This window comes from Calonectris borealis, chromosome 3, assembly GCF_964195595.1.
Source record: "Calonectris borealis chromosome 3, bCalBor7.hap1.2, whole genome shotgun sequence".
In the NCBI taxonomy this organism is placed as follows: Eukaryota; Metazoa; Chordata; class Aves; order Procellariiformes; family Procellariidae; genus Calonectris; species Calonectris borealis.
Window position 1 is genome coordinate 84156767 of NC_134314.1, and position 22769 is coordinate 84179535.

At 43.0% G+C, this 22769-nt stretch overlaps 1 protein-coding gene and 1 long non-coding RNA gene across 2 annotated transcripts in view; one reads left to right on the top strand and one right to left on the bottom strand.

The window, feature by feature from the left end:
* Nucleotides 1–13700: 13700 nt before the first annotated feature.
* On the bottom strand, nt 13701–20294 carry LOC142080661 (uncharacterized). The gene is made up of 3 exons (XR_012673080.1): nt 19895–20294; nt 19044–19224; nt 13701–17031 (listed from the first exon to the last, which is right to left on the bottom strand). It is a non-coding gene; the product is annotated as an uncharacterized LOC142080661 (long non-coding RNA).
* Nucleotides 19648–22769, top strand: part of KCNK1 (potassium two pore domain channel subfamily K member 1) — a 33660-nt gene continuing 30538 nt past the window's right edge. Inside the window, exon 1 of the mRNA XM_075146459.1 lies at nt 19648–20150. Within this exon, the coding sequence (XP_075002560.1) occupies nt 19796–20150 (355 nt within the window). The 5' untranslated portion in view covers nt 19648–19795. The remainder of the gene's footprint in view (nt 20151–22769) is intronic.

Sequence of the window (22769 nt, forward strand, 5' to 3'; positions counted from 1 at the left end):
GTGGGGAAGCTCTCTGAATCTCAAAGGTTGTTGCAATCATTAAAAAGTGGGTCTGATCCCTGAAAACATGGAAGAGGTATCACACCAGGGAAGGCACCCTTGCTAGGGCAGACAGTGATGCATTTCACATCCTGTGGAGGAAGAAACTGTGCCTCTTTTCCCACATCTCCTGCTGACACAAGAGGGAAAGCCATTAGAGTCACAGGAATCCCACTGAGACCAGGTCAGAGGAGCTAATGGGACACTGTGTGGATCTATCTAAAAAAGTACAAGGTATTAAACCAAAACTGATCAAGAGATTCCAGTTTGTCTTTCTGCTGTGGTCCTTGCTTTTCCCAACTGGTGCACTGCTTGCCTTCTCAGTGTGCATATATACAGTTTCATGCAAATTTATGCCCAGGGTTTCTGAACAAGAAAGGTGTAGATGACCTGCCAGTGTTCATGGCAGAATTAGGTGGAAATATTTTGCTCAGCTATCTTTCATTTGCTTGCAGGAGGTCTTCCCTTCTGACTAACGGCCAAAATGCTGCCTGTAGAATAACAAGTGGGATGTACATGGAAATTCAAGACTGCAAACAGGCTAAGGAAAAAATCTGCCACTGATGGCTGCCGCAGATTTTTTCTGGAGAGGCTAAAGCTGTTAAAACTGCCACTCAAGCTTCTCCTGCCTTCCCCTGCACACATGCATTAAGAAGAATCAACCTGGGGAAGCCACTGGGATTTGACGTTCCTTACCTGATTCCAGCTGATTTAATGGGTAGGGTGGAGGCTAGTGGGAGCAGGCCTTGGAAGCAGAAGTTAATAAAGATTATTTGCCCATTCAGTGGCTTGGGGTCTTCTGTTATCTCATCTTACCCACTGACGGCTTTTGCTGGTCTCTGAGATGGAAGGTGATGAGACGGTATGCCTGTTTCCACACTGAACTGGGAGCTTGAGATCCCTACCCTTACTCCGCTTCAGAACAGTGAGGGAGGTGTGCTGCCTGCGTGCTGCCCACCCCTCTGCCCTTTTTGGGGATGTTTCTGCGGAGCTGGAAGGGTGGACACAGCATGCTGCTGGGAACGGCAGCACACAGCCAGCTCTGTCCCAGCTGGGCTGCTCAGGACGGGCAGGGCAGTGAAGAAAATACTTTCTTCTGGTTTTTTGGTATGTTTGTTTTTAATTAGCAGTCTATAGGAAAAAACTGTATGCAAAATAGTTTTTCTCTTGCTTTCTTAAACTCCCTGGTGGCACCCGTTGATAGCACATGGTGTACTAATGCTGGATACAAGCCCACAGTAGCCAGGGTAGGAAGCGTTTTAATATTTCATACATGATCTGCTTGTCAGAGCTGTTTTCTCTCTTTTCACACCAGTACACGAGGGCTTTCCTTATGCGACAACTGGAATGCTCCCTCCAGACTGCCCTGTGTACAGTCACTCCGCACGGCTTTCAGAGCCCAGCAGCGGATGCAAATGATTGAGGATGCATAAATCTTCAGCAGTGAGGGAAGAAGGCAAGGCTGGTATGCAATGGAAGGATGAACCACTGGTCTCTGGATATCTTAGTGTCTTGTCCTCTCACTGGCTATTTTAGCAGATTGATCCTATTTCAGGAGCTTTTTGAGGCATACCAACTCTACAGTTCTCTGCTGATTCCTGTTAACAAAACAGATTCTTGCCAGGGATCATTTCTGATTAAAGGATTAAGGCACAAGGATGAAATTGAGAGGGAGTCACTTTTGATTTCCTGGTCTTTAGATGCATGAAAGATATTTTCTTAGCTCTGGAGTCAGGAAAACCATATCTGTGCTGATATGCGTTATGTTTGCTTCATCCAGCTGCTGAAGAAAAGAGGCTTCACGCCCTTTGAAGTTTACCCTTCTGAGCTTAGTGCTGGTACAAGCAGCTGAAGTGGCAGCTCTGCCCTTTGAAGATGCCTCATTTCTGTCTCAGAGTTTCCTTCATTTTTCCCCTCAGAAGCTGATGGAGTTAAGGGAATACAGAGCCAGTGTGAACTCAATATCAGTAAGGCTCTAACATCCTGGTAATAAGAACACTGTAATAACCTGAGTGGAGCAGTAGCATCAGCAGCGGCAGGTTTCATCACATCCATCTCTGATGGAAAACACTTTATTTCTCCTGGTCTCTCCATGGAGTGTTGCCTGTGAAACCAAGGGGGACTTTCACATCACCTGCATCGAGGCTCTAGTTCAGATGCCTGGGTGAATGGGTTGGCTCCCCTCAGAGACTCCTGGATCTTCATTTATACTATTGTCTTCTGGAGGTGACTCCCTCACCATGACTACAGAGGGATGAGTCTTGTAACTTAGCACTGCCATTAGGTACATCAAGCCAGATGTTGCAAACACCCTACAGCGCCCCATCAAATCCATTCAGACTCCACAACTCCTCTTGCTCCTTTGAAATATGTATTACTGGAGGCATTACATCATGTATTTTACATTTTCCAATTACTTTTTCTCTGTGTTCTTACCAGCAATTAATTTTACAGCATCATTCTGACTTCCTGGTTATTCAAACTTCTTTTCTTTTTTTAATACACTATAGACAGATGCAAAAAAATAAAAGTCAGCCTTTCTCAGCCATTTTGAGTCATCATTAATTTAATCCATTTCTTATTTTTAATTGCCCTGTTATCTCTCTAGCTCCATTCCCACTCCAGTATATTAGAGGGGGAAAACCAAACCAACCTTCTAGTTTCTCCTAGCCCCTTTGGCTAACAGTAACACATTCTGGGGTTTTAATTTCATTTTTAATTAAGGCTGCTATAACCCTATTGGCTGCAAGCCTTTTATCACGCACAGTATTTTCTAGCATGCAATGCAGTACAAGTTAGTCGGCAGGGTCAGCCTCTCACAGAGGCTGTAGGGACAGAGCGGACCACGTAACGCTGTCTGCTTTAAGAACCTGGGCAGGGAATAGGAGATGTTAGTTAATTTCTTAGCTGTCTCACATGTTTGGGTTTAATTTAGTCACCTCATTGCTGTCTCAGTTCTCTGCCTGTAAAATATCCTCTCCCTCTTATCAGCTAGTTGCGTGATTTTCCGGAATCCTTGTGCCTCGGTTTAATGACCGCACCATTAATCAGCAGGTTCTTCGGCACGTGCCCTCACACAGGCACCAAAGAGCCCTCCCCTGCCCCAGCCCTAGCACTTCTGGCTTTTGTAGGATGCCAGGATGGCTTCCTTCTCTCGCGTGCGTGCCACAAACCCACATCAGCTGCCTGCCCGTACCCGAAACCCCTATCTACTGCACAGAGCCTGAGAACGGATGGAGCGATGTGGCTGCCTGTCCGTACCCAAACCTTCCCCTTCCTCTACACGTGTTTGCACATCCTTTGTGTGACCCAGGACAAGGGGACATGCTCTCACCTGCAAATGGAGAGAAAACATGTCCTGTCCCTGCTGAGGGTTGCGGTTGTACCGCCTTAAGCGGAACACTCATACGCCATTAATGCCTAGCTAGTCTAAAGGACACCTATCATAGGTGGGTTCAGTGATTCATTATTACTTCACTGTATATGACTCATCTCTCTGACCCTGTGCTAACATAAAGTCCAGATTTGTGTTAATAGGAGTTGTGTTTAAACAGCTGTAAGTGAACACTCTTGACACTGCGGTCATTAAAAATGGCATTATTTCATTTCCAGGAGCTCAGAGATTTTAGCTTTCACATCCTAGCCAAATTCTAACGTGAGTATTTACTTTTTGCATCTCAGAATGTTTTCTGTCATTTTTACTGGCAACTACAGTTTCACTTCCTACCCTAAACACTATTGGGTTGCTCATGTACTGTGTATAGTGCTACATAGAAGGGAGCTTTTAGTGTAGTTGTATATTTGGAAAATATTTTGAGAAGAAAAGCCAGTGTGTAATGTTCAAATATAAGAATATTTCTCATTAGTAATTTATATATTCCTCCACCTGTTCTGAGAGGTACTGGTGTTTATAAAATGCTCTGAGTTCCTCTGATGAAATGTGAGCTGTAAGAACAGATACTGCTTTTAATCACAAATGAACTTGAGGTGTCATAATTATTCTGGCTCCAGATTCAACAGATTTCACAATGCATTAGAAAAACATAACCAGCTCTATGACTGCAGAGTAATTAGTTCCATAAAAGCAAGATAGACTTCTTGTAAAACAAGCTAATATACTTCATTTATTTCAGCTTCTTCAGGAAAATCTGTTCAGGAAGAAATTCGTTACCTAAGTTTCTCACTGGCAGCCAGGAGCTTCTGACAACCACGGAGCCAGGAGCTGGCTCAAGACAGTATTCGGGGCACTGGTATCAGATGAGTCTTTCCCATAGTGAACCCCCTGGCCAGGCTCTGAGGAACAACTGGTCACAAGCTGGAGCCCACAGATTCCCCCTTCTCGATGGGGACAATCCCAATGATAAGAAATGGAGCAGCTGCACAGAATAATTCTAGGAATAATTAATAAATAACTTTCAAAAAATTATTAGCATTTCAAAGTTAGTTTCCAGAGAAAACCTACCCACTCTGATGTGGCACCCAGCAAGGTTTATTCCTGTGAGTCTAGCTCTCAGAATATGTTTATCCAACAACAGTGTCAGGAATTAGACAAGTCCCAACTTTTCAGTGGCTGTTGTTATCCCCTGGAGCCATTCATATTCACAGGCATTCCCATGAATAAAGGGACATTTTTCTCCAAGCAAGAAATAGTCACAGGGTAATGTTATATAAATAACTGTAATATCAGTTCTTTCTCTTTCCCTTAAATGCATACAGGATCAGATAGGAAGAGTTTCAAAGCCCCAACAGACTTTCTTCCAAGCAACAGAATACCAGGATATAAAATGTGAGGCTTATCCATTCATCACAGCTAGTTTTTCTCAGATTGTGTAGACAGCAGGAGTTTTATCATACCTTACACAATCATGCTTTGTAAGAACTTACTCAAGCTACCACCAGGCTCCCTAGATTCCTCATTGAGAATCACTGCTGAAGTACAACCCTTAAACTTCCCTTACCAAGCAAAAAAAAAAAAAAAAAGTGGGTGCTCTGGGAAAGGACGAGGAATATACAACTCTAGGCCATCTGCCCTCTTACCAGAAACTAAGCTTAGCTGTACGCTGAACCATGAATAAGGCTCAGTGACTATAAAGCAACAGATGTTCATAATGTTTGGGCTCATCAGACTTGGTGCTGTAGAGCAGAAACATATGAGTTGAGCTGGTTTCCCAAGGGGACTTAACATCTCCTAACAGTGCACTTGCAGGTCTTACCAGCTCGGGCACAAAGCTCTCTAAAAGTCACTATATTGCTTCTAGACCCAAGCTTAACACCTACATACATGTTGTTCAGCAGGAATCACAAATCAGCAGGAATCACAAATCAATCCTCGTGATGTTGTCCAAGATGGCAAATCCAGATGACATACAAAGAGTTTAGTTCTGGTCGTAAAGAATATTTCTGCCTTCTGAGCTGCTGGGACAGATAGATGACAGCAGTATTTGTAAGTAAAATTTTTGGCCTCCGTAGCTTTGGGAGGTGAGACAGCCAGGTTTAGTGATATTTCTTAGAACTTCACCAAGCTGCTTTTAGAAGCTTTTAATATGTAATTATTTGTAGATCCCTGTTAGTGATTCATTAATGTCATTAATTTCTTTATCAATTCTTGAGTTTCACAATATTCACACTTACTGATACATGCATACTAAATTTTTTCAGCTGTCTCCTTCCTACTTTTTCTCGATAGTGAAAACTTTGCTAAGTGTTTTTTCTTTTTTCTTTTCATTACTGTTTTCTTTGAAAGAGCATTTTAAAAGAACTGTTCAATACAACAATATTTATTAGAAAATGATAACCCTTGCAGGCTTTTGAAGCACCCTGTGGAGTTTAAAGGAGAATTGCATCTTCTGTAGCATGTTACAGGAAGTCTCAAGAGTATCGCCAAAGGATATTCATACCAGTCAGAGGTTTCAATAGTCATTTTTAGTAGAACCTTTCAAATGTGTCTATAATTCTCTTGTAACTTTAGTAAGGCCGCTTGGGACAATCTTAGCTCACTCTATTGGTTGATAGATTTGTTGTGCTCCATTTCCTTGAAAGTTTATGGTCTGAAGGTTAGACTGTTATATGTCCAAGACCCTTCCCTTTACATTATTTGGGCAATATTAATGGGCCTTAACATGAGCATATAGGCAAAAAAGGAACTTAGGTACTATCTGTTTGAGAAGACACACAGACGAGACTTTCAAAGTCAAGGGACGGAACCACTTCTTTGGTTTCAGTGGGTGTTGTCCCAGGCTGTTTTCAGAATAAGTTTCTTTTCAATTTTTCCACCTTTGAGTAATCTCTGTAAACCTCTCTTGGCTGCTTCCTGTCCTTTGCATTTTCTTTGTTCATCTATTTTTAAATAACCAGACAGACACACTATTATAGTTCAATTTGTTCTTCAATATTGATTTTTTAAGCTGACATATGATTTGCTCCCATGGCTGTTTGCAATGACAGATCTTTGGAGCCAGGAGTTCTTGATAAAAGAAATTGTGTTGTTTCATCCAGCCGCATTGTCTGGAAGCCAGGAGGGCCAGGCAGGCTGGGTCACCCGAGCTGCTCGCGCTGGAAATGATGGCTCTACTTACATGACAATTTAGTGAAAGTCCACTGTACATGTCCTAATTAGATTTGAAATATCTGAACTCACCATTGTATGGTACAAAATGTGCTAAAATGGGAGATGCTGCCTTACCTACCTCATGTCAAAAATGACAATGTTCTTTTTTCTTTTTACGCCAGAGTTTGAAGTTAACAGTTTAATTAGGTTAAAGTTTCAAGTACAGTCAGAATTCATTTGGGCTGAGGTGTGATTTCTACAGTTCATTCCTTGGCTAACAAGGGGAAGTATTTCTTCTGAAAATCAGAGGTCCTGAAGGGAAAATATTTTCACTGCATTATATTTCAATTGGTTTAAACACAAATCCAGCAGTGGCTGAACACCTGAGAACGAGCAGTACCTGGCACAAGGGGAGGTGCAGCTCTGCTCTTCTCAGGGATGGAGGCACCCACATCTAAAATGCAGGTGGGATGAGCCATCTACATTGCTCTTGTTTACTCTGAACAATGCTGGCTAACGATCTGACCTTGTGCATCTCTACTCGCCATTCCCTCCACTCCCTGTCACTGCTCAGAGACGAATTTGGGGGCATATCTGAGCTGGTCAAATGTTAGAAGTGGACTGGAAGATGAGGAGGAAAGGATCACGGAGGCTTCCCAGCGCTGTGGCTGCTACTACAGGACATCACCAGGACACATGGCAGAGAGCCGAGGCGGCCAGAGGAGCTCCTCGTGTCCCTCCCCTCTCCCTGGCTATCCACCCTGTTCACACACTACGTGCTGCAGGTGTACCCAGGAGGCATTAAAGCACAGCAGTGTCTCGATAACTAGATGAAATATCAATATGATGTCAACAGTTTCTTTAGGAGTCACTTTATACTCTTCAGTTTCTTTTTCAAAAAACAAGCCTCAGTTTGGAAACAGCCATCACAAGTGGACGAGTAGAAAACCTAACCTTATAAGTGATGGCATTATTGTGGTATTACAGACAATGAAAAAACCCAACAACATCTGGTCGGTTAGCATCTTTTCTGCAAAAGCACAGCCATATAAATACCTTTCATACTACTACTTTTTTCTTTATTTATATAGTAAGACCACAGAACGAAAGAAAATATTACAATTGCTGAAATTCCACTACTGTTTATACGGAGTAAATAGCACTTCATATATAGAAGCAACACTTGTAAAATATGACATAGAGACATTTATTGTAAAATTCTGTACTATCCTTAGCTACAGAAGAATCATTTTCCTCCCAAACTTACAGCATGCAACAATACATAGAGAAAAGCAAATGGTAACAAATTATGCTACAGGAATGAGAGGAAACGAGTCAACAATTGCATCAACTATTAGATTATCTTTTACAGCTAATGTAAAGACATGCTCTCCTGAAAGCATGCCACGGGGTCGCAATTTTCATAAGAGGAAGGCTATACTCTGAAACCATATACTTCATAAGAACTACAGTCTGCAGAAATGCTAAAATGCACTGAAAGGAGTGACATTTAAATCTAATTATAGACAGATTTCCAAACTCAGCAGACAATGTAATTTCCTCTGTAGTTTGGTGAAGCTATATTTAAAATAGTTTTCTTGATTATTCTACTTTCATAACCAAAGCCATTTCAATATAAAATGATGAGGTAAAAATTCAGTTTTCTGCTTTAACATCAAACAGAAGAAATATATCTTAGGGAGTTCATTTGGGGGGCTGGAGGGGAGAGCTTTTCCTGCTGCAAAGCATTGTGCCATTTGTCAACAACTTAAGATATAAAAGAAGTACCTTGGGAGCAAAGTCACAAAAGTATATTGCACAATTGTACGTAAAATGCTGTGATATATATTTTTCATAAATATTTAATGCTTTAGGATGGTTACACCCAGCTCTTCTTTCAGTCTGAACTTTCCAGAAGACAGGCAGGATTTATACGGTCCTGTGGTAATAGTACATTTTGTTCTCCCAAAATAACGTCTGTCTATCTATCACACAAAATGAATGGGAATGTCTAAGCAGACAGAAGCCTGTGCCTAAAAATTTCGGCGTGCCTACCTTCAAGTTTCTGAATTGGTGTTTAGGAAACTAACCACAAGCCGCTTGGCTTCCCTGAGGTGCCATGCTGTTACAGGTCCTTCTGCGTAGCGCTCCTTCGGGTCCGTTGGCCCCTTTGCCTGGGGAAGTAGTCATACACGGGCCACATACTGCCGTACGGGAGGAGGCAGCATGCCAGCAGCTGGGGTGCCCCAGCATATGTCGCACATCTCCACCACAGCCTGGACGCCACAATAAATCGCTAAGGCCAGCTCTCCCAGAAGTGTTATGCTGGAAGGTAAGAGCTGCACACCAAAAGGATTTTTCATCTGTTGATACTTACACTGAAAATAAGCGCTATTTCGTAGTGGGGGATAATGGTGGGAGACTGGGGGCTCAGGCGCCACGCTGCGTCATTAGCAAGGAGGGTGTCACGTAGAAAGGGACAATAATACCATATAATAACTTAGATAAATTTGGTGGCTGAATAGATTTGATAATAGCATGAGGATATAATTATGCAATAACATACTGAGGAGAAAGTTCTTTGCAACCCCGAACCTAATTGCTATGGTTTTGTGTAGTAGGAATAACCATCATCATTTTCATCATCAATGTAATCCCTTCCGACCTCAGCCATTCTATGATTCTTGTTGTTATTATTAGCTGACAAGTAGTACTTCTCTTCTAGGTGCCTTAAAAAGATTAAGGCAACTCCACAAGATTCTTTCACTGGTTTTGCATAGGGGAGACTTGTCTTTACTGGTATTCTGACAAGAGAAAATTCAGCCTGTAGCTGCTGGATGTATATTCTTCTTATCTTCTCATGCTTGTTTCCTCTGTGCGACTGGACTGAAAATCCGTTGAGGACCAAGGGGGCTGTTCAGCACTAACCTAAATGCTTAATATCAGTGAAGCTTAATGTTTAATATATATCACCATGCATCATTCTTACAAAAATCTTGCTGAAACTTTCTTTTATTACAGTCTGATTCTTCTCTGTTTTGGCTCCTTGGAACATACTGTGCCTTATGTTTCATTAGTTGTAATCAAAATTCGAATTAACTAAAGAAGAGCATATAGCCCATGAGCTGCTACTTCTATAAACAATACCTTCCCTTTCAATTCAATAATGGATTTTGGATGTACTGAATTTCATCAGCGGATTAACTTTTGCTCACCAACGTTGGTTTGCACCGTCACAGGTAAATTGTACTCTACTGATACAGCTTTTTCAAAAGAAACATTTCATGTGGTGTGGTAGCCACACAGCATATGAAACCCTTTGTATTTTATCGTCAAGCTAGACATGTAGTGAAATAGAAGACATCCGTACAACGTGAAAACAATTTATTTGTCCCTATTGACCAGTAATATTAAAAGTTATTCTATTACCCAGTAATATTAGGGTTTTTTTCTTCCTGTTTCCTTCTCTGTGCACTGCCTAGAAAAATACTTCCCTTTACTTAGTAATAAGAGTAATTGTCCTTGTGGCAATAAATCTGATTAATATTAATTATAACTTTAATATTAATTATTACTATTTTGAGGGTTTTTTAATGTTGCTGAGAGATCTGATGTTGACTTAAAGAGAAAACCAAGGTTCACCTAAAGCATGAAGCCTGTCAGGAAGATTGTTCCTAACACTAAGTTGTATATCTGCTGTCCCGGAATTAATTTCACGCCAAATCAATTTCACTGGAAAACACATGCTAATGGTCAATTCTGCAGCCTGGTTTAAGATTTAATCATTAGTTATTTGCACAGAGGAAATGTTAGGACTTCATTAACAAAAGGACAGCTTGAAAAATGTGCATAGTGTTAATTTTATTTCATTTTCCTATTTATGAAAATATAGTCCTAAATTCACTTTGTGGGGTGTGTAGGAGAAGAGGGCTTTAACTAGGAGTGAGAATGGGCACAGGTACCATTAGTTTAAACAAAGAAATGGGGGAAGTAGAGAAAATCATAATGCAGCCTAAAATCAGAATACATAGTTGGCAATGTTCAAAAGGGTTGCAAATGTTAGTTCCCAGCCTTGTCTTCTCAAAGTATTTTGTAGCTCTGTCTTAAAATCAGGTGTGAGAGATCAGAAGAGAAACAGTGGCACTGTAAAAAATGTGGTTTTTTCCTGGAAATTGTTTTTTTCCGTCTTTTATTCTTTATTCCTGGCAAGGTTAAAGACTTGTTTGAAGGATAGCAGGCTGGATTCTGGGAAAGAGATTTCAAGAGGAAGAAAGGAATGATCTTCTTCTAGCATATGTTGCAATTGTTTCCCATATATGTCTCATGAGCCAGACAGAATAGGATCAGGTCACCGACACTTGTTTTGCTATAACAGTAAGAAAAAACACATTTTGGGGGGGTAGGGTGGAGGGGTTGGGGGTGTTGTTTTTTAATCACTTTACGCATTTCTGAAAGTATGGGGGGAAAAAAACTGTCAGGTTTTTAACTGAGGTTTTTCTGCATAAACTTACATTTTAAGCCATTTCTTTAACAGACTGTAGGCCAGACAGTTTTTATATTTCTTTCTCAGCAAACATGCCCTCATGAACATGTGGTAAAAGTTATGAGAGTGCACAGTGCACTCTGACAGAAGTGGATAAAACGATGATACTATTGTATTCTATTAAAAATTAATCCACCCAATAGCATTAAATCCCCTCATATTAAAGTTTTCTTACTTCACAGAACTTTTTCTATTGTCCTGTGATGTTCTTTCTATCCAAATGTATCTTTTCAGGGGAAAGTGTAGAATTTGGTCTTGCTGAAACTCTAATTTTCTTAAAGCTTAAAATATCTCACCACTTAAGATTTGCAAAGGTATCTTGGGCTGAGTGACAAAATTGTCCTTTTGTACCTCTGATGGGTTTGTTAGGTTGATTGAGAGTCAGTGGGTGAAAATAGGACTCAAATTCAGTTTTGATTGATGAGTCAGATGACACAGTTGAGGAAAAGTAGGACACTGCAGCTTGTGTTCCCTCTAAGTGGATAAAAATAAAGGACTAAATTTTCAAAAGATTCAGGTCACTGAAGTAGGCTTTGGTATTCATTACAGCAGGTGCATGTGGCAATAGTACCCATGGGCTGTTCCAGACGTTGGTTCAGCAAGGCAATGAATTGGCACTTATTAAAATTTAACTCTGCTGAGGCAGAAGGGTTGCCTGGAAAACGAACCTGTCCAAATAGCCTGGCTAGGTGGGAGTATCACAGATTAGATGGTTTTGCTTGTATTTCCTTATCTGTGAATAGTAACTCCTGCTTACTTCATTGTAGTAATGTGGGCCTTCAGCAATGAGGAATAAACGCCATGGCTGAGGGTTTCTGGTACGGTGTGTTGTTTTGTGCTGCACTCCCAGTGCAGAGGTATTAGACCTCAGAGATATCAGGACAGACCACTGGAAGAGATGGATTTGCTCTGCAGGAATGACAAGGGAAGGGTGCCTGCCTCAACACTCACCCCCACCATGTGCGTCTGCAAAGTGTGTGCCTAGGGAAGAGGGTTGCCTGGGTTCTCCATCCCGCTAGGACAGTTGTAGGAAAATATTGGAGCTTGTGCCAGCCTACAGATAAACATGAAGCTCCTTCAGGTTGTAGGATCCATCCAGCTCAGGAAATATCCAAGGTCAGACACAAGGGTTGCTCTCAGGCATAGCTGAGGATCTGGGTTAGAGCGTGTTTTATGTATTAGAGACTGGCAACGATCTGTAAGCTGGGTCTCTCTTTAGAATTTAAATTCTCTAGGAGTCTAGAAAGCCAAGTTGCTGTAGCCAAGCCTGAAAGGCCGAGTTGCTGTACATCCTAGCTATCAGCTATGGCTGCAGCAGGAAAGAGGGATCCTTTCCCAGACCTGCCACCCTACTCCTTCCAGGGTCCCTTACTTCTTGGGCTGCATATAGACAGCATCTGAAAGTCAGTAAGAACCTGCCTTGTGGCCCCTGTATGATCCACACACAGGCAGCCACATCCATTCCCTACTTCAGCAAAGTAACTTGGCCTGGAGGTGATGTGTAGTTACAACAAGGTCTCATAGGAGCCAGGGTGGTTGCAGGCATCCAGAAGTTCACTGTCACAAACAACAACAGCTTCAAAAACCTCTCCAGCCACCTGGGCCCAACTGCCCAACACAGAGTCAAAGAGCGCTTAGTGTCAGGACCAGGCTTCAGCACGCTGACTCCAGTGCATGAAGAAGTCCGAGTGCGCACACTGTTCAGCCTGAGCTAATTACCCAGGTCAGGGGGGCCTTGGAGAGCAGTGCTGTGCTGTGTACACACGCTGGGGCCCGGGAAAACAGAGTCAAATGGAGCTGAAGCTGAAAGCTATTTTGGCAAGTTGATGTGACCTTTCCATGAATGGGCGAGAGGGTGTGTTACTTGTCAGTGAAAATGTCACCACTCCTGGGCCCAGGTTTACTTCTACACATCCCGCTGTAACACAAGTCCAACTCAGCCTGTTGCACAAAATTGATTATACGAGTACACAAACTCTAAGGCAATGCAGACTGGATTAAAACAGGTAAAAGGACCTACCAATACTCCCCAGTGGCAGCACTAAACTAAGAGACTGGGACTGGGCCTCAATTAACCAAAACCAGAAATTGTGGAAATACGGCCTAACTACTACTAAAAAAGTAATTACAGGCAGGCCATTTAGTGCGTAACCCTTTCTGGGGCTGTGTGTTTTGAAAGTGACCGAGAGAAAGCTGTTGGGCTTTGCTGGCACCATCACTTCCTGGGTGCCCAAGAACCAGCACAACATCTCTGAGACAAAACCAAGATCGCTCCTGGAGGCGATAAAATCAGGAGGGAGGCTTGGACACCCACGGCTGTTTGAGTCCACCTCAGCTTCTGCATTCTTTTGTTTCCCTCCATAACCATCTTTAACACCAGGCTGCCAAGAAGAGGGAAGAAGTACTAAAAATTCTACAGAGTAGAAGGAAGAGAAATAAAAGTATTTTCAGTACAAAGCATTAAGTACCTTAACTGGTTTTCCTCTTTTCAGCATCTTGAACAAGAGGTTAAAAAGACTGATTCTGCTGGCTGACTGCCACAGGACTTGGGAGGGCAAGGTCACTTTGTTTAAAACACTGGATTTTATTTAATGTAATGCTCTAATAAGGTCATGTTGACATCCTGAACTCTCTCCTGAGCTATTACATTCCTTCAGCATTAACACAATCTTACAAATCACGGGTAATTACCTTTCTACCAAGATATGGCACAACTTAGAAATTCTAACAGTGAAAAGTTGAGGAAGCACACACTATATATAATTATATACAAACATATATGTATATATATGAATGCATGTATTTATGCACATATATGCAGCCCTCATCCCCATTGGACCTATAACTCTTAGAGTGACCAAGTTCCTTTTTGGATAATGCCATTGGGTAAACCTGATAGCAAATGTACACAAAATAATTACTCTTTTTGTGACATAAAATGGTTATCTTATTAAAACCGTTATCTATCAGTTATTCCATTTGGATAACGAGATCATTGGCTAAATATGAATACTTATTGCAACTCTAAGGAAAATTACTTTTACACTGAACAAGGCATGACTCACTTGAGAAAGCAATTGTGCCTGACCATGCATATAAACTTTCTTGATTCTAAATACTACTACTCCATGACGTAAACCTTCCCCTAAATATAGCTACCAAACCAGGCACTTTCATTCTTTTGCTATCACAGATCAGTGGTCTTAACCTTTGTGGACAGTGTTGTACCATTAAGTTAACGGCATAAAATGATTTTTTTTGAGGAAGCCAGTAAATCTCAAGCCTTCTCCTCTCCCTCTCAAGTAGAATGCAGCCAGGCAGGATATTGGAAATGGCACGGACACAGACTTCGCTGACTCTTTTTCTTCCACGGCAATATTTCTACTGTCACCAGCTTGCTTGGTGATAAATTTTAAAGACCTAAATATGTCTGTACTCTCCCATCGCATCTCCATCGTCCTGCCACATTCAGATGGGAATGAATCCCCTCTTCAAAGACTACTTTTTCCTATAAAGTCAGGCTGTGTTGTTTCAATTTTTATAAGATTCACATGATTTGACCCAAATCTAGATTATTCCCTTCAGCCAAAATAGAACACCTTACCCATCCGAAACAGAACACATGGCAACCCGTCTGACTGCTTCTCAACTTACCTACGTTTGTGTTGGTGCCTCTAAGATGTGATTCTTGTAACTCCACATCCTGCCTGCCCATGGGGGCATGACATTCAGTCAGAGCCACTAGACAACCTCGTATTAACTTTTGCAAAAGCCCACAAATTGTGTGTTCAGAAACAATTGTTCAGATATATTTTCTTCTACAACAGGAAATGTATTATATTCCGGCCTTCATTTAGCAGCAAATTATGAAGGATTCTACTTCTTCTCAGTTTCATTAAAAAAAATATTCATGGGAACAGTTAAATGTGGCACAATCCTTAATGCAAGTGAATTCGTCTTACATTTATGGCTATCTTTCTTCATGTACGCGTAATTTAGGACAGATCGGTCAGACTTTAGACTTGCTATAACTTATAGACTTGCTATGAACTTATACTCATGCCAAATTTGAAGAAAAACCCTGAAGGACAAATCGGTTCCCTATTGCTATTCAGTATTCAGCTGTCAGGGTGACACAGCTTTGATACTATTTCATGTTCTCCGCACGTAACTGTTTACTGGCTCCCAAACTGTCCTGGTTCATCCCACTCTTCCCCACTACCACCACCTCCTCTGTTCACTGTACTGTGAGCTTATGCTATAGGTATGCCAGAGCAGAACAGGTTTGGTAGGACGAGTATTACCTAGTAACTGATTTTACTTAGCCTGCTTCTCAGGACTTAAGGTTCTTCAGTGTGATTATTTATACTTTCTTGAGAGGAAGGACATTTTCTTCTAAGACTGATGTCAAAATGGAGGATTTTGTTTGTGATTTTGCCATGAGACTAGCTCTTTTGAAAAAAAATACCTTTCAGTTAACTTGAAACTCTGTGTATTTGAGTGACCTTCAATTATTTCTTTTTGGTGATGAAAATATTTTGTAGTCTTGATATCAGTAACAGTGCCAGATATGGGTGTTTCCCTTTGTTCAGACTCGTCCCCCTCAGGGCCTAGAGCTCAGTGATCAGAGCAGCAGAGCCCCAGCATCAAATCTCCTCTTTCCCATATGCTGTTCAGTATGGGCCAGTCTCTGGGCACTGGAGCATTCTTGGGAACTATTCTTGCTTTTCACCAAAACTAGTATTTCTGTCTAATATCACAAATTACATTCACTGGACAAGAGACTAGAGTACAGCGGTCCCCTGCTCTGATCATGTCTGCCACCAGGCTGTCATCTCCCTCCAGCCTGCCACCATCTCCTTGTCTTCCAGTGTTCGGAGCACTTCAGCATTTCACTGGAAATGTATCAGTAATGAAAGATTTTTTTAGTTAACCAAACCGCTCAGATAAAAATAGGCTACCATTAACACAAAACATCTTTATTTCCATTTCACCTCTCCTAATAGAAAATGTGATTCACACAGCTCTGAGAGGGCCTTATATTTCTTACGCACGAGAGACGAGTTTCTCAGCCTCTGGACAACGCCAGAGAAGCTGCTAACCCAGTGATGTGATAGAGTTGTCATACCTCCCCAAGCAGCAGAGGTAAACTTTCTGTATGGTTTTCTAGCACCCCAGGACACAAACATGATTTCTATCTCAGTTCTGTGGGTGAATTAGAGTGTCTGTCTTCTCTTCTACCCTTGTAGACAGGCAGCTTGTACTTGCATTTTCTGTACCTCAGAGGGGAGTTTGGTGCGATAGAGAGTGCCAGTATCTACCAATAGTGGGTTTTTTGTCCCTGCTAGCAGCAGGAGACCAGTCATCGCTGAGCATAGCTAGTGGATGAGTGATGTGATGATGTGGTACGCTTTATTAACGGGATTCATGTTTTATTAAGAGGGATGATCACAGTAGAATGAAACTTCTGCTGGAAAAGGACTGTTCAGCCTACTCCTGAATTTCAGTCACTCCTTGCTGAAGCATATTGTGACTTTGTTATAGAGTACATAACACTGAATCTGTGACTAGCTTGATCCTTGACTAGCAAAGCCATGTGAAAATGGACATAGCATACTCTGGAATGAAACTGGAATGAAATAATTGCACTCACATACAGTATTATCATGGTAAATATGATCACTTGAAGTCAGAAAACTGAACATTATGACACCTTTCTGCACATCTATCCCAATTAAATCTGTAATTAAATTATCAGGTATATTAAGGACTTTGAGTTAAAACAATGGTGGCTAAAACTCAGACTGTCCAGATGTTTGCTTTGGAAGCAAGAACGTGAATGCTTCGGTGACACAGCTGTGCTGCTCTGCTGTTGTTTCCCCCGGCCCATGCCTCCGAAAACCTGTGGGTGAAAAATCGAGTTATATGAGCAGTGCAGGTTCTGTTCAGCAGAGTCCTCCTTTTCTCTCGAGCCCAGCAAGCCTCCAAGTGTGAGAGACTTCTAAAAATAGAGAATGAGTGATTCATAAAAATGGAAAACTGAAGGAGGCCAGTAAATAAAACTGTTCAGCTACCCAGCCACAGTTTCCTATCACCACTGAAGAGAGGTGTGTTCTTAGGAAAACATTTTCTAACCTTTAAACAAATATTTGGCTTGAAGGTTGGGAAAATATTGTTTTATAGCGAAGACATGCCCATTCCCTATCACGAATGCAACTGTACCTACCAGATGTTGCCATAAATTAGATCATATTATGAAACCTATTGTATCTGGCAAACCAAGTACACTTGATCAAAATGGAGCCCAGTATGTCACACATATTGTTTTAAATGGCTTTTCTATTATAGATGGAGATACTCAGTCATTTGGAATTTGAGGGGACAAGTGATTAAGTAATTGGATGGAGTTAGCCAAGCATACCAAATTGGTCAATGAGGTTCCTTGACCTCTTTTGCTGTAACGATGCTTAAATGCTTGCTGTCTTAGTGCAATGCAATAAAACATTTGTTTGGAATAGTCCCTTCGAAAGCTTGTCTGCTTTACATCTTTCAGACAGTATCCATTATTAATTGTCATTGCTATTGATTTAGATTGCCTTTTTCCAACACGTCACTGGTTTACAGCAAAAAAATACATTTTAAAGATACACTGATGCTGATGAAAGGTGCTGAAGTGGCAGTGTAGGGACGTGACATCTCTGCCTTTGTCTGTCCGTCAATTAACTTATGGATAGACAGCATAGATTTTCTTCAGTTGCTCATTTCAAACCCCTCCCCTAATTTAATTATGCCGCACCTCTGTCCAGCGCTACAATTTATATATATGAAGAAGGCACTTTGGAAGCATTTACCTTGCAACAGTTCAGGAGTTCAGCCGCGGGGGAAAAGTTTATCTTCCTACCAAAATGCCCAAGTATCCACGGTACCCCCTCCCCGGTCGTATGATCGAACGTGCATGCAAAAGGTGCACATGCACGCACATGACAGACGCACATTTGTAGGCCAGAACACGTGTGCGCTCCTGGCATGGCATCAAGAGTCTGCTTGCGGGGCCTGTCAGGTATGTACCTATCACATCCCCCAAGTGCGCTATTTGACCATGCGTCCAAGCAGCTGCTTTTTGCATGCATGAACACATTTACATTTTGATCATCCAACAAGGAGAGGGGTGTGTTTAAGCCCATGGGACAACTCAGCTGTAGCTGGCAGTGGGAATGGGCCAGGAGCTGGATGAGCCGTTCTGCCAGGCCAGATTCATCCCACAGCCCAGTGTAGCTTTTGTATAAAAGGAAATGTTGACACATCGTTTTAAGTTTCTAGCATGAAAAATTGTTTCGTGCCTTTCATTTTTGTATTCTTTTCCCATTTTACAGCTTAGAGGGGTACCTGCCGGCTCAAGATATGTTGCCGGGTTTGGTATACTCTGTCCGAACTCACTGGCTCAAATCCAGTAAGTTTCTAATTTACAAGCTACAACTTTGTTTCTGTGACTGTACAAGTTTCCATCAGCTGAGACGTGAAAGGGAAGTGGCAGAGCCCTGCAGGATGCAACCAGGGGATCAAACTTCTCTCTCTGGTTTACCAGAAGCTGCCTTTAGTCACCTTAAGGGACACTTTGGGAACCTACAATTGTCACTGCTCCTTTTCATGTGGTGGGGAACTTCTTTGCGGGTTAACTGTATGATTGCTGGCCTGAGTTTGAGATGGATGAAGAAGGAAGCGTTTGAAGTAAAACTTGAGAAGATCACTCGTTCAGACCACACAGAGGGCTGGCTGGACAGTGCATTTGTATTCATCGTCGACACTGCTCTGAGCACTGGCCGCGTACTTCGTATCATTAAAAAGTAAGTATCTCCAGGAGTGCAGCACAGAAGACAAGACTCATTTAGCTTGGATGGGGCTTCTGGAGGTTACCTGGTTCAAACTGCACCCCTGCTGGCCCCATTTTGAAGTTAAGTCCCCGTGGACCTGAGGGAGGACATTAACGCTGCCATCAGGGTTCCTTCTTGAACACACCGCATCCCCGAACCGAAATTCTGCCTCCTGCTTCACACTGCTCCCTCTCTGGCATCACCTTCTTCAGCTTTACCCAGGCCTTTTGAAATACCAAAAAAAAAAAAAACCAACAGTGGAAAGAATTGCTGTTTTGGGGGTTTCTCACTGTAGGGGGCGGGGAGGGGGGGGTGCGCAGCGAGGCGAGGAAACGTCCAGGCACTTTTGTGTGAAAAGGGGAAGGAATCTCGGCGAGGCGCCCGCCGCACGCCGCCCCGCCACAGAGCAGGGGGGGCTCTCGGGGGGCTTCACTGGGCGTTAGCTGTGGCCCCTCGCGCTGGCACGCATTACTCCGTGACGAGGAAGAGAAAGAGCGAAAACGCCGTTTTAACCGGCGGCAGAGGCGTGAAGTGGGCGAGGCGGCGGGGCCGGGCCGGGCCGGGCCGGGCGCGCGGGCGGGCGGTTGGCGGCAGCAGGCCGTCCCTCAGCCGCGGTACCTGCGCCGCGCGGCCACGTGAGCGCCACATCACCGCCGCTCCGCGCCTTCAAAGCCAGCGGCCACAGAGAGGGCAGGCGGCGGCCCCAGCGGTCGCGCTCCCCCGCCTCCCTTCCCCTCAACCCCCGCTCCCCCTCGGCGGCCCGGTCCGGGGCGCAGCCGGCCCCGGCTCGGGAAGATGCTGCAGTCGCTGGCGGGCAGCTCCTGCGTGCGGCTGGTGGAGCAGCACCGCTCCGCTTGGTGCTTCGCCCTGCTGGTGCTGGGTTACCTGCTCTACCTGGTGTTCGGCGCCGTGGTCTTCTCCTCGGTGGAGCTGCCCTACGAGGACCTGCTGCGGCAGGAGCTGAGCAAGCTGAAGCAGCGCTTCCTGGAGGAGCACGCCTGCCTCTCGGAGCAGCAGCTGGAGCAGTTCCTGATGCGGGTGCTGGAGGCCAGCAACTACGGCGTCTCGGTGCTCAGCAACGCCTCGGGCAACTGGAACTGGGACTTCACCTCCTCCCTCTTCTTCGCCAGCACCGTCCTCTCCACCACGGGTAAGGGAACGGCGGCCCACCCGCCTCGGGAGGCCTTCCGGGGAGGCCCGGACCCCCTCAGGGCCGCCCCGGAGGTGGAGGGGTTGGTGTGGGGCCGCCCTTCCCCGCGGCGTGGGGGCAGCCGGGTCTGTGGGCCGGGGGGCCGGGGCCTGCCGCCCCCCCTCCCCCTCCCCCCCTGCCCCCCCCGCGCCCAGGGCCGCGGGGCCGGCCCCGCACCAGCCCGGCGGCCCTGGGCGCGGGGGGGCGGGGGGTGGCGGCGGCGGTTGGGCTCCGGAGTGATCGTTACTTGCCAAACTCTCTTGTCTGAGAGGAATGTTTTATGTAAGATGCAGCACCCATGTTTTAAACCCACCCTGTTTAGCATTAAGAGCCAGATGGCCAACTCACTCCCTCCCCCCTTGAAAATTTTGGTGCTTTTGAAAATCCGGCCAGGTGCCCATCTCTTTCTTTGAACTTTTAAATGCTTTTAGGGGTCTCTCCTTGAGCTCTTGGTCTCCTTTCTTTTAGTCTGAATTGGGGGGGGGGGGGGAGGAGGGAAGCTGCTAACCTGGGTATAATAACGAGATTAAATTTCAGTTTCATATTTTACCATCAATTTCGGTTTAATATTTGCATGTAAAAGACTAAAAGATAATGCTTACTTGCTTTCCAGTAGCAATTTTCATTGGTATTTTGAAAAGCTCAAGGAAAAATTCCTTTGGCCATAGTTTTTATAAGCACTTATTTTTACAACAGTCGTGTTTCACATAAGATTGTAGTGGACATCCTTGTTAAAGGATGAGTGCAGGCATTTGTGCTGGGAAGCTGGGCTGTGGTGATTTGAATGTGGCTCACTGAAATAAATAACAAATCTCGAATTCTCGAATAAGAAAAGCTTAAAAAAAAATCACCCTAAAATTAGTTCTACCAGAGGACTTGGAGTCTTGGCAGTACATTGATACTACTATAAAAGATGCAGTCATTTTCTTCTTTTTTTTTCTTTTTTCCCTTCTCCAAGTGAGCACTCTTTCTATTATGGGAAATATAATCAGCGGATATCAATAATGACATTTAATAATTTACTTACTTGATCTTATTTTGGTGCTTCCTGACTGATTTCAAACAGGCAACGCTTGTCCTAAAAATAGTTGTCATTGAATATACAGATCAGGTTGTCTGCTTGTTATAAGGAGGCTGTTTTGGTTTTTTTCTTTTTCAAAAAGGTAAAACAGGGCTATGGGTGTCCCTGTAACACTTTCTCCCCCCATCTTAATAACTAGAGTTACAGTTTGTAAGAAGAGAGAAAGTGACATGCTTGTGACAATGAAATGCTTTCGGTGAATAAACTTCTAAGTGTTAATCAATGTATAGTAACACTGTTGGTGAGAAAAGCATGGAATTGTGATAGTACTTCAGCACTTAAATTTTTTTTTTTTTTTCCTTTCAATAAAACCATAAAGCACTTTAAATTTAAGGTGGCGAATTGACCTTATGATGCCTGTTTCCATTCCTAATCAATTTCACTTTCTGGTGCTATGAAATGTAAATTATTTTGTCCAAAAGCTATTTTTGTATTCAAATATTCAAATTATTTTTTCTATAAAATAATAACTCACATTTTTAAGAAAAGGATATTAAAAAAAGTCCTACTTTTCTATTTGTTCTTATACAGTGTAATGTATGTAACTTCTCTTTTTTTTTTGATTCAGACAAAAATCTAATCAACAATCCCTGCAGTTTATTACTTTTAAATCTGGTGATACTGATTTCAGAGATGAATCAATCAAAAAATGTTTGCAGTCAGGACAGTGGGGATGGGACTGAGTTGGTAACACTTTAGTACTGCCTGCTAAGACGTAGCTACAGGATGTTTGGATTCGGTAGTACAGTTCAGGCAGAGATATCTCTTTCCCACTGCACATCTGCTTAAGGGCAAGGCATAACCTGGCCCTGCATGTTTAGCTGATTTGATCATACAAGGAAAGTATTGAAAACACAAGGTACCATTGTCCAAATTGAAAACCTTTTAGAAAACTCCACTTAAATGGCATACGCTTAACAAACACAGAAGTCTGAAATCCATGTGTTATCATTATTTCTGTGAATTTCAGAAACTGAAGTTCATCTAGTCCTCATTGATGTAATAGACCAGGCATCAAATGGTGGTACTTCCTACTATGTCCAGTAGTCCTTTGGTTTGGGCTCCTTTTAACAAAATCCATCTGTTCCTTGTTTTATGCAGTGGCCTTTAGCTTCACTTGTTTCCTATTTAATATAAATAAGAACTTTTACAAGTAGACAAGTATAAATCCAGACCAATATAGTATGTCCAACACTTGCTCAAATTCTTCCCAGAGTGCACAGATTTCTGGTGAGGTGCATTTCCCCCCCCCCCACTTGTGCAAGAAATCTTTCAAGTCTTTTGAAATGATTATTAAAATGAAAGACAAGCAAGAAGCAGAACCTGCCTGGTCATCTCAAACGGCTGTTCGGAAGTGTTTGAACATTCAAAAAATGCTGTATTATTACAAACTGTACACCTGAAACGCCCTCTCTTTGCCAAGTACAGTAAGGACAAATGCAGAAAAGAGAACCCTGGTACTGATGGTACGAGCTGAGGGTTGCTTCTGTGCATAAGTG